Here is a 15185-nt window from a genome sequence, read left to right as displayed (position 1 = left end):
AACAACATTCTCAGTAACGGTTACAGAAACGTCTTACTTGCTATGACAGTGATATGTGTTGTTTATCTACCTTAGTTGAATGCACTGTCACTCTGGATAAGAATGTCTGCTAAATGACCAAAATGTAAAGGTATATTTTAAAATGAACAGCTGAAAAGCACACTGGGTATTGTCATTGGCCTTGTATCAGGGCAGAGCTCATTAGAGTAATATTTAGCATGCTTTGCAATTGTTACATTTTACATATACATTTACATCCATGGTGGTCAGTCCCGTTTAAGATTAGGGAGGATGATTTCATTTTTTAATAATCATAGCCTTATTTCTATTACAGCATATTGGATGCCTGTCTGTCCATCATCCAGCTCAATGTAACACTTATCGATTTAGGCTACTACATGATACACGAATACTCGACAACCAAGCCTACAAATGAATGTTTGTAGCGTAGGTGCACAGGTTGAGAGACAAAACGGAGTAATGAAGCTGATGAACAGTTACACATTCAATTCCACCATGCACAATCTTACCTGCATCTAGCAAATCTAGGATGTAATCATTAGTCCAAACAGTTGCAAAATGTTACGTTTTGCAACTAAAACGAGAGTTTCTATTGGACAAATTCAGGTAGGTCCATCCCCGTTTCATTCCGTTTGTTTCTGTTTAAAAAATGTTTTGCAACAGTTTTGGCGGAATAAATCCATGATCACCCGTACACACAGTTCACTTTTATAGCAGCCATACAAACAGCATCATCACATCTGCACGCTCTCCTCCTCTCTCATTTTCCCTTCGCTTGTGGACAACAGCTGTCTGTTACCAGGCAAAAAAAGCCAAACCATACCATAACCACTACACACATGTCACGTTCCTGACCGGTTTTCTGTTATTTTGTATGTGTTTGACGGTCAGGGCGTGAGTTTGGGTGGGTAGTCTATGTTATGTGTTTCTATGTTGGTAATAGGGTGACCTGATATGGCTCTCAATTAGAGGTAGGTAGTTTTCATTTCCTCTGATTGAGAGCCATATTAAGGTAGGTGTTTTCACACTGTTTGTTTGTGGGTGGTTGTCTCCTGTGTCAGTGTCTGTGTATGTTACGCCACACGGGACTGTTTTCGGTTTTGTTTGTTTGTTTGTTTTATGTAGTCAGTTTTCCTGTTCATGCGTTCTTCGTGTTTCATGTAAGTTCGTCGTCCAGGTCTGTCTTCGTCGTTTATTGTTTTGTATTTTTGTTCAAGAGTTTTTCGTCTTCGTCTGTTTGTTGTAAATAAATAATATGTCGAACTACAACGCTGCATTTTGGTTCAATCCCTGCTCCTCCTCTTCGGATGAAGAGGAGGAGGAAAGCCGTTACAACACAGCCTACATCATTGTCACCGTATTAGCTTAAGTCATAGTCAACATACAGTAGCTACTAGAACTAACGCATTAGTAAGCCCACAATCCAATCCATGTGTACAATCACGCAGTATCGTATAGCAAGCAGTTTAGCAGTTACACCGCCAGGCCCAGGTGGCAATAAATTGTTTAAACCGAAAGCTTACCTCGACATGGAAGTGTTGGTTAGCCTTAGCACCTAGCTAACATAAATATCATTCCTCTCTGTTTGAGTCAGGTTGTTGAGTAGGCTAAATTAGCTGCATTAGCTAGCATAAGTGAAACTGAAGAAAACAAAATCCAACCAAATATCTCTCTCTCGCTCTCTCTCTCTGCTGCTTGTCCTTAATTGTTTAAGAAATGTATTGGAAACTATTCAACTATTGTCTTTCTTTTTGAGTCAACTACTCACCACATTTTATGCACTGCAGTGCTAGCTAGATGTATCTTATGCTTTCAGTACTAGATTCATTCTCTGATCCTTTGATTGGGTGGACAACATGTCAGTTCATGCTGCAAGCGCTCTGATTAGGTTGGAGGATGTCATCCGGAAGTCATCAAAATTACTGTGTAAGTCTATGGAAGAGGGTGAGAACCATGAGCCTCCTAGGTATTGTATTGAACCAGAGGAGGATGGAAAATAGCTGTCCTCCAGCTACACAATAGTGCTACCCTACAGAGTGCTGTTGAGGCTACTGTAGACCTTCATTGCAAAACAGTGTGTTTAAATAAGTTATTTGGTGATGTAAATGTATTTAGTATAGTTTTATCTAAAGAATAATCACTTTTAAATTTTTCGCTATGTTTATTTTTATGAAATTCACTGAGTAGGATAGTCCTCCCCTTCCTCCTCTGAGGATCCTTCACTGATTTATATGTAGTTAATTTAGCAGACGCTCTTATCACACCATAGTGCAATCAGACTTTTGATACCAATGTAGGGTGAAAAAATTGTGAACTGCTATAAACAAATTGTAAAGAAAATTATTTTGTATTTTGAAAATACAAATGACGGCTTTTGAAAGTATCTTGTTACAAAATAAATTGGAGTGTAGTTCAGCCCAGTGCAATACAATATACAAAATACTCAGAAGTAATTCAAATAAGTACTGTATTTCAAATGCATGTAACAGAAATACTGCTCTCTAAACTATGGTAGATAAACAACAACATATTACAGTCATAGCAAGTCAAACGTTTCTGTAACCGTTACTGTGATTGTTGTTGCTGTTCCGGCCGGCTATTTGCAAATGTAATTTCTGTATTTTAAAATACAAAATACATGTATTTTATTAAATACATTTCAAAATACAAGTATGTTGTATTTTTATTTTTTTGTAATTGTTTTTTGTCATTTTTGTCTTTCCCTGGGTCTGAAGTGGAGGGAGTGGGCAATCCCAATGATGGCTAATCGCCATGGTGCTGAGAGGGAGATTTATGCATGGCTGTACTGGAGAGAGAGAGAGAGTCTGGCTTGCCAATCGGAATGAGAAATGGAGAGGAGGGACCAATCACTTATGGGAGAGTTAATGGGGAGGAATGTTGGTGCTGACATTCAGAGGGCACCTCTGTCCCTCGTACACGGGTCTGGCTCCCTGAGACATACCATCTGCCTCTTGGAATGGAAAGCAGGAGCAAAGTTGTAACTCAGGTCTCTAGGTTAGTTGAGGTGAATGCAATTTACAAGGAAGCCTTGTTGAAGTCAGATACATTTGGTTCTCTTTATCTGATTCAGTAAAAAATAAGCATAGGGGTGACTGAGGTAAGTTGAGACATTGTTTACATTCAGGATCATTCCGTCAAGGGAAATATAGTATTCCTATTAACAAAGGCACCTACATATATTTCAGGATTTTGTGTATTCCTGGAAATAATCTGAATTCATGTAAACATGACAGTTTTGAAAACATAGCTTGTCCAAAAAAAGTGGTCTCTTGGGGAAAGTTGAACAGGGTAATTTAAGCTGCCTACACATTTCTGTACTGAATTAAATATTACCACTACTTTTTAAAACCAAGTCTATCTTTATTTCCCAAACACAATCACAATCTTTTTTTTGTCTTTTAATAATTTTAAGCATATTTTAACACAGGCTTAAGACCTAACAAACACTTTTTTAAAACACTTTTAAAATAGGCCAGGCCCCGTTGTTACCTCATATCCCAGCGATAATGCTTTGCATTATGCCTGTGAAGTAAACACTTCAATTTGCTCAGCTTGCCATTTGCTCAAACATTGGCTCAACTTACCCCAAGGCAAACATTTTGACTGTATTAGCCCACACAGTTACAAGGATGGACTTAAATGATCTACTTCGGTTGAGAAACAAGCATCATGAAATTAATTTGATTTAGTGAAAATCTGTTTTTTTTTAACCTAACTTGCATATGACTTTTTCTATGTGGTTTCTTCCTTCACAGACTCCATGAAATGATGATCCCTTCCTGAATATTTGGTCAAATGATACATTTTGTGTATGGTTTCCTAGAAACAAGGGTGGCTCAACTTAACCCTTTGGCTGAACTTACCCCACTCTTTCCTAACCATTTCCATGTCATTCTTTATTCTTTTTTATGTCATATTTTACTAGACTCACTATGCCATCCTTCCAAATCTTGTTAGTCATGTGAGGATGCTTGGAAAATGAGGCTATATTTTTATATAATGTATGCGGCAGATACGATTTAGAGCTTCAGAATCCCATGACACTTTTGAAAGTTTTTTCCATCCATCGTTCCATCGTTAGTAATCTGTGACCGCTGATGTGTGTGAGTGACGTGTTTCCCTAAACAGCTGCGATGATGGGATCCCAAGAGGCCCTTGATGTGTAGCTGTGAGTGGGTGTGGGTGCTGCTGCTGAAAGTAGATGTGTGATTGTACATGACATCCGTGTAATACTGGTGCAAGCTGAGCCCTAGGGCTCTGGCTGGCTCATGCATACAGCAGAGGAGAGAGGGGGGAGGAGGAGAGGAGGGGATAATATTACAGCTCAGGAGTTGTGCAATCAGAACTGTTACGAACGGATGTCTCCTGGAGTAGGGCAAGAATAGTGTATGTACTGAGTGTACTCAGTGTAGGGATCAGTATTTGGGGAAAGAGAGCACTCTTAACACACTAGATGTTATTGTATTGTGTTTCAGTGACATTCACAGTGTTTCTAGGTGTTTTCTTCAAGAGGCAATGCATTTACGCTAACAAACTACAGTATCTTAAAAATAGGGACCTTCGTCTCCACCAAGACAAGCAAGGCGCTAGAATACAAGTAGCTGCCATCTTACCCTAGACTATTATTTCCTAAGACACTGTTATACAGTGCAAACAACACTAGCTATAGCTGGAGATACACTACATGACCAAAAGTATGTAGACACCTGCTTGTTGAACGTCGCATTCCAAAATCATGGCCATTAATATGGAGTTGGTCCCCCCTTTGCTGCTATAACAGCCTACACTCTGCTGGGAAGGCTTTCCACTAGATGTTGGAACATTGTTGCGGGGACCTGCTTCCATTCAGCCACAAGAGCAATAGTGAGGTCGGGCACTTGCAGTTGGCGTTCCAATTCATCCCAAAGGTATTTGATGGGGTTGATGTCAGGGCTCTGTGCAGACCAGTCAAGGCCTAGCCCGAACCATGAAAAACAGCCCTAGACCATTATTCCTCCTCCACCAAACTTTACAGTTGGCACTATGCATTCGGGCAGGTAGTCTTCTCTTGGCATCCGCCAAACCCAGATTCCTCCGTCGAACTGCCAGATGGTGAAGCGTGATTCCTCACTCCAGAGAATGCATTTCTACTGCTCCAATGGTGGCGAGCTTTACACCACTCTACCCGACGCTTGGCATCGCATATGGTGGTCTTCGGCTTGTGTGCGGCTGCTCGGCCATGGAAATCTATTTCATGAAGCTCCAGACGAATAGTTATTGTGCTGACGTTGCTTCCAGTGGCAGGTTGGAACTCTGTAGGGAGTGTTACAACTGAGGGCAGACGATTTTTACACGCAATTTTTCTGTGTGCTTGTGTGGCCTACCACTTCGCAGCTGAGCCAATGTTGCTCCTCAACATTTCCACTTCACAATAACAGCACTTACAGTTGACCGGGGCAGCTCTAGCAGGGCAGAAATTTGACGAACTGACTTGTTGGAAAGGTGTCATCCTATGACGGTGCCACATAGAAAGTCACTGAGCTCTTCAGTAAGGCCATTCTACTGGCAATGTTTGTCTCTGGAGACTGCATGGCAGTGTGCTCAACTTTATGCACTTGTCAGCAACGGGTGTGGCTGAAATAGCCGAATCCACTAATTTGAAGGGGTGTCCACATACTTTTGTATATATAGTGTGTTAGTCATGTGGGTCCTGTCTCTGTGCCTCATTCCCAGAAAGAAGACCACAATGGACTGAGGTCATTCCCAAGGCAGTCTGAGTAGCACTGCTGGTGGATTATCCAGCTGTGTGTTCCAGCTAGGAGGCCTGCTTCACTCAGCGTCCGACCCTGCCCTGGCTCCTGCCTGTCTGTCAACCACAGTTAACCTCCAGCCTAGCAGAGCATGAATGAGGAGTCAGTCCACCGGCTACTAACTCTGAGTCTGATAAGCCTGTCCTTCCTTCCGCTGACGCTGCATGTGCCAAAACACACAAGAGGAGCTCTACTTACACTCTGACCCTGTCGAGGAAAACCTAAAAACTCTGCTGAAACTGTAAGTCAGTTGACAGATACTTCCTACTGCGTACTGGAGCAGAGGAGATGCAAATGGGAAGAATTGTGATATACATAGAATTGTTTAGGAGAAAATTATACATTTTAAGATGGAATGGCATTAGATTCCTGAATTACATGTAACACGGGATAATTTCTACTATGCATGTTTATTAAAGTGGCTTTAGGATGCCAAAGCTGATTATTTTGATAGATGTATGCTTTGTTGGCAGTGGAGATGGGGGCGTGTTAAATGTTGAAGTCCTTTAGCAGTTTGGAAGTCTTTTAACACTTTGCTCCATGTTTCACATAATCAACTTCTACCACAGCACAACAATGCACATATCCCCTTTCACAAGGGCTCACACAGACAAGAATGAGCTGACATTGTGGGCAATTAAAGGAAATGGTTGTCATGGCACTTCTTGTTACAATGGATTACCTGTCCGCAGGGACCTTCAGCGTGGTTTATACCGTACTTCACCAACTTCATATTTAGCTTTTACTATGATTGTAATTACCTCTCTTGAAGTAAGAAGCGCTGTGTCATACTCACTCAAGGTCTCAATCTGTTCTCTTAGCTCCTTACTCATAGTCTTCATTCTGTACATTCCCCACACAGTGCTGGTGACAGAGAATAGCGAAGGTAGAGATTTGTCTAAATAACTCAAGCAACAGTGTTTTGTAAGCCGCCATGTTTGTTGTTGTTTTCTATGTAGGACGGTCCTAATTAGAACTACTTGGCTAATGAGCTTTCTCTCCCCTGAAGTCAGATGTGCAACGTATGAACACACAGTATGACACATTTCACATGAGTACATACTTCCACCTACACTGCCTGCTGAGTGATCATGCATGGCTGAATGCAAGAAATTAAGAATTCAACATGGCTCTCAAGTGTTATACATCGTCCATCTCTGTGTTTCTGTCTGTAGCAGAGAGGGAGGGAACACATATACACACACACACACACACACTGTAGGGAGGGAACACATACACACACACACACACACACACACACTGTAGGGAGGGAACACATACACACTGTAGGGAGGGAACACACACAGACACTTACTGTAGGGAGGGAACACACACAGACACTTACTGTAGGGAGGGAACACATACACACACACACTGTAGGGAGGGAACACATACACACACACACACTGTAGGGAGGGAACACATACACACACACACACTGTAGGGAGGGAACACACACACACACACACACACACACTGTAGGGAGGGAACACACACACACACACACACACACACACACTGTAGGGAGGGAACACATACACACACACACTGTAGGGAGGGAACACATACACACACACACTGTAGGGAGGGAACACATACACACACACACACACACTGTAGGGAGGGAACACACACACACACACACACACACACTGTAGGGAGGGAACACATACACACACACACTGTAGGGAGGGAACACATACACACACACTGTAGGGAGGGAACACATACACACACACACTGTAGGGAGGGAACACATACACACACACACACACACACACACACACACACACACACACACACACTGTAGGGAGGGAACACATACACACTGTAGGGAGGGAACACACACAGACACTTACTGTAGGGAGGGAACACACACAGACACTTACTGTAGGGAGGGAACACACACAGACACTTACTGTAGGGCACGCACGCTTTTTAAAAATAATTTAAAAAAATGTTTAACTGCCTTCTTAAGGGGCAGAATGACAGACTTTTTTGCCATGTCAGCTCGGGGATTCAATCTTGCAACCTTTCGGTTACCAGTCCAATGCTCTAACCACTAGTCTACCTGCCGCCCCTTACTTACTATAGAGAGGGAACACACATATCTGTGCTGCCTGTCCGTGAAATGGAGACTGATTGTGTGGCTGAGATTGTTATCTTCTGGCAGTGTTGGTGTCATTCACCCTGCTCTCTAAGAAAGACCAGGGTTAGTTGGCTCTGTTGGGGACCTGTCCTCTAAGAAAGACCAGGGTTAGTTGGCTCTGTTGGGAACCTGTCCTATAAGAAAGACCAGGGTTAGTTGGCTCTGTTGGGGACCTGTCCTATAAGAAAGACCAGGGTTAGTTGGCTCTGTTGGGGACCTGTCCTCTAAGAAAGACCAGGGTTAGTTGGCTCTGTTGGGAACCTGTCCTATAAGAAAGACCAGGGTTAGTTGGCTCTGTTGGGGACCTGTCCTATAAGAAAGACCAGGGTTAGTTGGCTCTGTTGGGGACCTGTCCTCTAAGAAAGACCAGGGTTAGTTGGCTCTGTTGGGGACCTGTCCTCTAAGAAAGACCAGGGTTAGTTGGCTCTGTTGGGGACCTGTCCTCTAAGAAAGACCAGGGTTAGTTGGCTCTGTTGGGGGCCTGTCCTCTAAGAAAGACCAGGGTTAGTTGGCTCTGTTGGGGACCTGTCCTATAAGAAAGACCAGGGTTAGTTGGCTCTGTTGGGGACCTGTCCTCTAAGAAAGACCAGGGTTAGTTGGCTCTGTTGGGGACCTATCCTCTAAGAAAGACCAGGGTTAGTTGGCTCTGTTGGGTACCTGTCCTATAAGAAAGACCAGGGTTAGTTGGCTCTGTTGGGGACCTGTCCTCTAAGAAAGACCAGGGTTAGTTGGCTCTGTTGGGGACCTGTCCTCTAAGAAAGACCAGGGTTAGTTGGCTCTGTTGGGGACCTGTCCTCTAAGAAAGACCAGGGTTAGTTGGCTCTGCTGAGGAGGCTGCTCTCCCTCTCATGGCAACAACAACACAAGGCTACTCATCTCATCATACTGATACCCTTTCACACTGCTGAAATGAACTGAGCTGAACACACACACACACACACACCGACAGTCAAGTTGTTGCAGTAATATCTTCCGCCTACCAACTGGAGAAAGTGCCTCTGTGCTTCTCTACCCATCACATCAAATTCCCATAAACTGACTGTAGACCTCCAATCATGTTTTACATTTTCAGATGATAACAGGAAAATCACTCAGGACTGTGAGACAGTGTTAGTTCCCATTCCAGGCATAGAAACAAGCAGTAGGGCCAGGGGCGTCCCGGGGCAGGGGGATCACACTGCACACACTAATGAGCTCCACAGTCTCAGTCAGAGCAGAGCTGGTGTGTGTCTGTGTGCTCCCTGCCTCTTCCTGCCAGCCATTACTTATCAAAAACATCTACAGGAGAACTCGCATGAAAATACAGTAGCTGGCCAGCACAGAATCCTTTGCCTCTACTTATAATTATTTCAGATGAGGTTCTTTTGTCTGTCTAATTTAAGAATTTAAGATATGGCATAAAACTGCAGCCGTTGAGATACAGTATGTAGATTTGAAATTAGTTTTATTGTCGTATTTGAAAGAGGAAATGGGATAGATGGAAGACAGTGTTTTGAAAGGAAATTACTGAATATATTAACATTTTGCATAGTTTTAGAACAATCTTGACTTTTTACTTTCCTTGTCAAGGCTAAAGATGAGGCCTACTCTTTTTTACACTATGTTTTAAAATGAAATCCCCAAAATGAGCCAGATTTCTATCATAAAAGTGTGTTCGCTTTAGATGTGGCGACATCAAATGAGTGCGTGTGTCTGTGTATAAGAAGGAAGGAGAGAGAAAACAACGGGCAGAGGCCATGATACTACTTATTCAGTCCTGTCAGAGTGTCCATTTTGAAGTACTTGTCAAAGCAGACAGAACCTGGGGCCAAGACAGAGCAAGAGCTCTTGCTATCGAGGTAACATAAATATCCTGCCACCCTTCATGGATCATTCCTCCACAGACACCTGACTTTGTTAGCTTGCCATGGAATAAAATATCTCATTGGAGATGTATCGGAGATGATCCCAATACTTTTTACAAGTCAAACATACTTTTAAGAACTCATTTGAAAAGCATTTTTCTAGTACAGTTGGACCTGTATTGATGTGTGTTCACCAGTTACTGTGGATAAAAGTATGGCGTTTGTCTCTGTGATGTAAAGTCAGAACAGATACAGAGTATCTGTCTGCTAATATGTGTTGCACAATTTAACATCCTACAGTTCTGCATTATGGGGAAATGCTCTGACCTACAATAGAATGGAACTGGCTCTTCCCGAACTGTGCTTTATGTTTACCTTGTGGTTGTGCCATTATGAAGAGAAAAATGACTAACACCTCGTTATTTTTGCTGTAATAACACTATTTTGTCTTGTAGTGAGCAGGTAACTAACTCTTTGATAGGTTATGTAAGCTATCACAAAAACACGACATCATAAACTTTAAAAACAGGGTGAGCATAGTAAAAAAAATTAAAAGGTGGAAAGAGAAGACTAAAACACCCTTGTGTTTTATCCATGTTTTTGTATTAGTTGGCTCACAACATACCTCTTCTACTACTACTACTACTACTACTACTACTACTACCACTACTACTTCTTTAGATATTAACATGTTCCCTCTACACCAGTGAGTATAATGGTCCTCTCCTGATCACCTATAGATTTGACTATGTATGACAACATCAGAACCTGTCCACAGCGGGAGAGTAGAATATAGAGTAGAATATACATTCATACTTTGATACACTGCAACTCTAACATACTGTGCATGTGTGTTTATGTGTGTGTGTGTGTTAAATATCCCCCTGCTTCACAAGTACTGTATCTCTCCCATGGTTCCCCACAGTGTCATCATGCATCACCACCTATAAGAAGACCCCTCCCCCGGTGCCGCCCCGCACCACCATCTCCAAACCCTTCATCTCCATCACAGCCCAGAGCAGCACCGAGTCGGCCCAGGATGCCTTCATGGATGGCCATGGCCAGGGGAACAGGGACAGCCACCCCCGGGGAGACATGACCGTCCAGTCAGCCCTGTCCAACTCCACGGAGAGCATCGACAGCATGAAGGCCCTGACGGCAGCCATCGAAGCGGCCAACGCCCAGGTCCACGGCCCCGCCAGTCAGCATGTCTCAAACAGCACCATAACCATCACCACCACCTCTGCCCTGGCCCAGATCACTGAGGACAGCAGGAAGGAGCAGGCCAGGAGGGCCAAGTGCCAGCTGTCCATCGGCATCCAGGTCTGTGGTAGACGCTTCCTCACAACAACTTTTGAGGTGTCATTTGACATTTAGTTTGATCTGATATGGGAATGATAAGAAATGCATTAGGTGATACGAGAGCCAGGTTTTGAGAGACTGGATCCCCATACCTATTCTGAGTTGACAGGATGTGGTTCTACTTTTGCTCTATACTGTCCTCTAGTGGCAGATGTTTATATTTACTTCAGCCTGGTGTTCTGTATATCAGTTTCCCAACTCCAGTCCTCCACTACCCCCAACAGTAGACATTTTAATTGTAGCCCTGAACAAGCACACCAGATATAACTTGTCAACAAAACATCAAGCCCTGGATGTATTGAATCAGGTATGTTTGTCCCTGGCTACAACAAAAATGTGTACTGTTGGGGGTACTGGAGGACTGGAGTTGGGAAACGCTGTGTGTATATTGTAGTGACCCTGAGAGGTAAATGTATATTTTATCATTTCATTTCTTTCTTTGATGATTTTATGTCCAGGTGGACGGGCCAGAAGAGGAAGCTTTGGAGATGGAGGACCAGTCCACGTGCCAATCAATTGGGGTCCAGGTGGAGAACGAGAGGGGGTGAGTCTCTGTCTCTCTCTCTCTGTCACCCTCTCCCTGTCTCTCTCTCTCTGTCACCCTCTCCCTGTCTCTCTCTCTCTGTCACCCTCTCTCTCTCTCTCTCTCTCTCTCTCTCTCTCTGTCACCCTCTCTCTCTCTCTGTCACCCTCTCTCTCTCTGTCACCCTCTCCCTGTCTCTCTCTCTCTGTCACTCTCTCTCTGTCACCCTCTCTCTCTTTCTGTCACCCTCTGCCTGTCTCTCTCTGTCACCCTCTCTCTCTCTGTCCCCCTCTCCCTGTCTCTCTCTCTCACTCTCTCTCTCACTCTCTCTCTCTCTCTCTCTCTCTCTCTGTCACCGTCTCTCTCTGTCACCCTCTCCCTGTCTCTCTCTGTCACCCTCTCCCTGTATCTCTCTCTCTCTCTCACCCTCTCTCTCTGTCACCCTCTCCCTGTCTCTCTCTCTGTCACCCTCTCCCTGTCTCTCTCTCTCTCTTTCTCTGTCACCCTCTCTCTTTCTCTGTCACCCTCTCTCTCTCTCTGTCACCCTCTCTCTCTCTGTCACCCTCTCCCTGTCTCTCACTCTGTCACCCTCTCTCTCTCTGTCACCCTCTCTCTCTCTCTCTGTCACCCTCTCTCTCTCTCTCTGTCACCCTCTCTCTCTCTCTCTGTCACCCTCTCTCTCTCTCTCTGTCACCCTCTCTCTCTCTGTCACCCTCTCTCTCTCTGTCACCCTCTCTCTCTCTCTGTCACCCTCTCTCTCTCTCTGTCACCCTCTCTCTCTCTCTGTCACCCTCTCTCTTTCTGTCACCCTCTCTCTTTCTGTCACCCTCTCTCTTTCTGTCACCCTCTCCCTGTCTCTGTCACCCTCTCCCCCTTTCTCTCTCTCTCTCTCTCTCTCTCTCTCACCCGCTCCCTGTCTCTCTCTCTCTCTCTCTGTCACCGTCTCTCTCTCTGTCACCCTCTCCCTGTCTCTCTCTCCTCTCAGTCAGGTCAGAATGTCAGTCGCTCACTGTTTCTTGCCTTCAAGACCTTTTGTGTGAATGTCCAGAGAAAGGCATCCGTTTACAAATGAAGGCCGTTATCAAGGGAGTTATGGGGGTTTCTGGGGGAAGAAGCCTGAGCCTAGGGTTGTGAATGCAGTGGAACAGCTGTGCTAGTGAAACAGACATTTGGAACTATGGCATTTCCTGCCCCCTTCCTCTTTAAGGAAAATAGTGAGGGAGTTGTGTTTGTCTGTTGGACTCGCCGATGACACCTCTTCAGTGACTTCAGCTGCGTCCTCTCCAGCTGACCTGCGATTGCAGTCTGACGAGGCAAATTAAAACGCCTACACTCTCTCCACTTTTTTTGTTCTATACCGGAGATAGAAGTTAGATAAATAATGCTGGAAGACTTTAAAGTAGCTGACTGCTGCAGCTGGTGTCTCAACTTCTGTTAATGAGGATCACTGACCGCCCACTACGGCAGCCTGGTCATACTAGACTGTGGGAGTTTTAATATGAATCAGAGTGAAATTATTCATGTAATAAACCTTATTGTATATTTCTTCCTGGCTCCTACGTGTGTTCTGCTCCACCCTAAGTGTTGTACAGGACAAATATAGCATCAACAGTCATCGGTATGGTGAGGCTGTTCTTGTACAGCTCTGCTGTGTGTCTGTAGTGTAGGGTGCTCGCTCTAAAGGAATGGTCATGGCTGGTGGGTGGTGTTTCACAGTAGTAGCCTGCTTCATGATGACTGCAGCCTAGGGCCTATTCCCTTCCCTCACTCTGTGTCTCTGTACACCTCCCACACTACCTCTCTATGTGGGATGTTCATTCATGATGTCATGGATTGTCTCAAAATGTGGTACAATACAACTTCTGTCCATCAGAATGGATTAAATTCAGGGCCTGAGGTTTGTCTGACCACATGATCTGAACCGGAAAAACTCTGGGCCCTATATAGGCTTAAACTGGGGTTCAGAGTTTTTCCTGGTCAGGTCACCTCAGACTGGGCACTGATGTCTGTCTCCCCCTGTTGGCAGATACCGGCGGCTCACCCGCTCCAACAGTGTAACAGCCGCAGTACAGGCTGACCTGGACATGCCTGACATGTTAGACAGCGCCCTGGACTCCTCAGAGACAGACCTGCCCTCCTCAGTCTCTGTGTCACGCCAGTACTCCCGCGACGCCGCCACCTCGCCAGCCTCCGCCTCCACCGTCAGCATCCAGGGCTCGGGGAACCACTACCACGCCTGTACCTCAGACGACTATGATGACGTGGGCTTCGACCCGTCCATCCTGCCCCCGCCCGATCCCTGGATCGACAGCTTGACCGAAGACCCCCTGGAGGGGGTCCAGAGGTCCGTGTGTCAGCGGGATGGGCGCTGGTTCCTCAAGCTGCTGCAGGCTGAGACAGACCGCATGGAGGGCTGGTGCAGACAGATGGAGCAGGATGAACAGGAGAACGAACTGCCTGATGACGGTGAGTCTGCCCAGTCCAAAGGCTCTTATACCACTACCTATCACAAATGTAGGTGTGTGTCAGTGGAGGCTGGTGCTGCGTACCTGTGTGTCATTGTACCTGTGCTAGGTACAATTAGGTGGGCTCATTCCAGCCATTACACTGAGCCAGTCGTCTGAGTTCTTCCTCCACTGGTGTGTGTGCTATCTGTTCTGTGTTTACATGATCTTCCTCTCCACAGTCTTGGGGAAAATAAGGCTTGCTGTGGGAAGTGCTCAGCTCCTGATGTCACAGAAGTTCCAGCAGTTCCGGGAGCTTTGTGAGGAGAACCTGGTGAGTGACTCTTCTGGTTCCCCAGCTTCCTTTGTCCCTCTCCCTCTGTTCTTCACATTAAAGCTGAGATGAAACTCTGTTTTGTTCTTCCCCTCTTCACTGATATGTCACCAGAAGCCCAACGCCCACCCGCGGCCCATCTCTCAGGACCTGGCTGGTTTCTGGGACATGCTCCAGCTGTCCATCGAGAACATCAGCCTGAAATTTGACGAGCTGCACCAGCTGAAGGCCAACAGCTGGAAGCACTTGGACCCCCCGGAGAGAAAGGTAAAACAGGCATCCAGAACCAGCTAGTGTCTGTCTGTGTATGACACAGAGTACATCATGATACAGACCAGCCGAGACATACTCATCATGCCGAAACAAATCAGTAGCTTTGTAACTCATCGCATGGTCTAGTATCGCTGTTGTAACTTCACTATTCTTTTATATTAACATACTGTATCAATGTTTTTTGGGGGTTTGGCAACAACTGACGTTTGTCTAGATGGTGAGGGTTTATTAGATGTACCCCATACCTTATTACGTGCTTTACATGGCATGAGTCACACATTACAACATATACACTACTCACACTGACAGCCTTTTCCCCGGGTGCCGAAGACGTGGATGTCGATTAAGGCAGCTCTCCGCACCTCTCTGATTCAGAGGGGTTGGGTTAAATGCAGAAGACACATTTCAGTTGAATGCATTCAGTT

At 45.1% G+C, this 15185-nt stretch overlaps 1 protein-coding gene across 6 annotated transcripts in view; it reads left to right on the top strand.

The window, feature by feature from the left end:
• The window catches only part of LOC129814071 (disks large-associated protein 1-like), a 112979-nt gene that overhangs the window by 94742 nt on the left and 3052 nt on the right, over positions 1 to 15185 (top strand). For 5 of the 6 annotated variants that reach the window (XR_008753227.1, XM_055866851.1, XM_055866850.1 and 2 more), the window contains exons 7-11: positions 10750 to 11147; positions 11645 to 11730; positions 13736 to 14175; positions 14396 to 14487; positions 14602 to 14754. Coding sequence is in view for 5 of the 6 variants with exons in the window: in XM_055866851.1 (XP_055722826.1) it covers positions 10750 to 11147; positions 11645 to 11730; positions 13736 to 14175; positions 14396 to 14487; positions 14602 to 14754 (1169 nt within the window). In the remaining variant the exon portion in view is untranslated. The remainder of the gene's footprint in view (positions 1 to 10749; positions 11148 to 11644; positions 11731 to 13735; positions 14176 to 14395; positions 14488 to 14601; positions 14755 to 15185) is intronic. The other variant, XM_055866849.1, reaches the window with a different exon arrangement.

This window comes from Salvelinus fontinalis, chromosome 17, assembly GCF_029448725.1.
Source record: "Salvelinus fontinalis isolate EN_2023a chromosome 17, ASM2944872v1, whole genome shotgun sequence".
Classification (NCBI taxonomy): domain Eukaryota; kingdom Metazoa; phylum Chordata; class Actinopteri; order Salmoniformes; family Salmonidae; genus Salvelinus; species Salvelinus fontinalis.
Note: the sequence above shows the minus strand (reverse complement) of the source record. Positions and strands in the feature narration are given on the sequence as shown.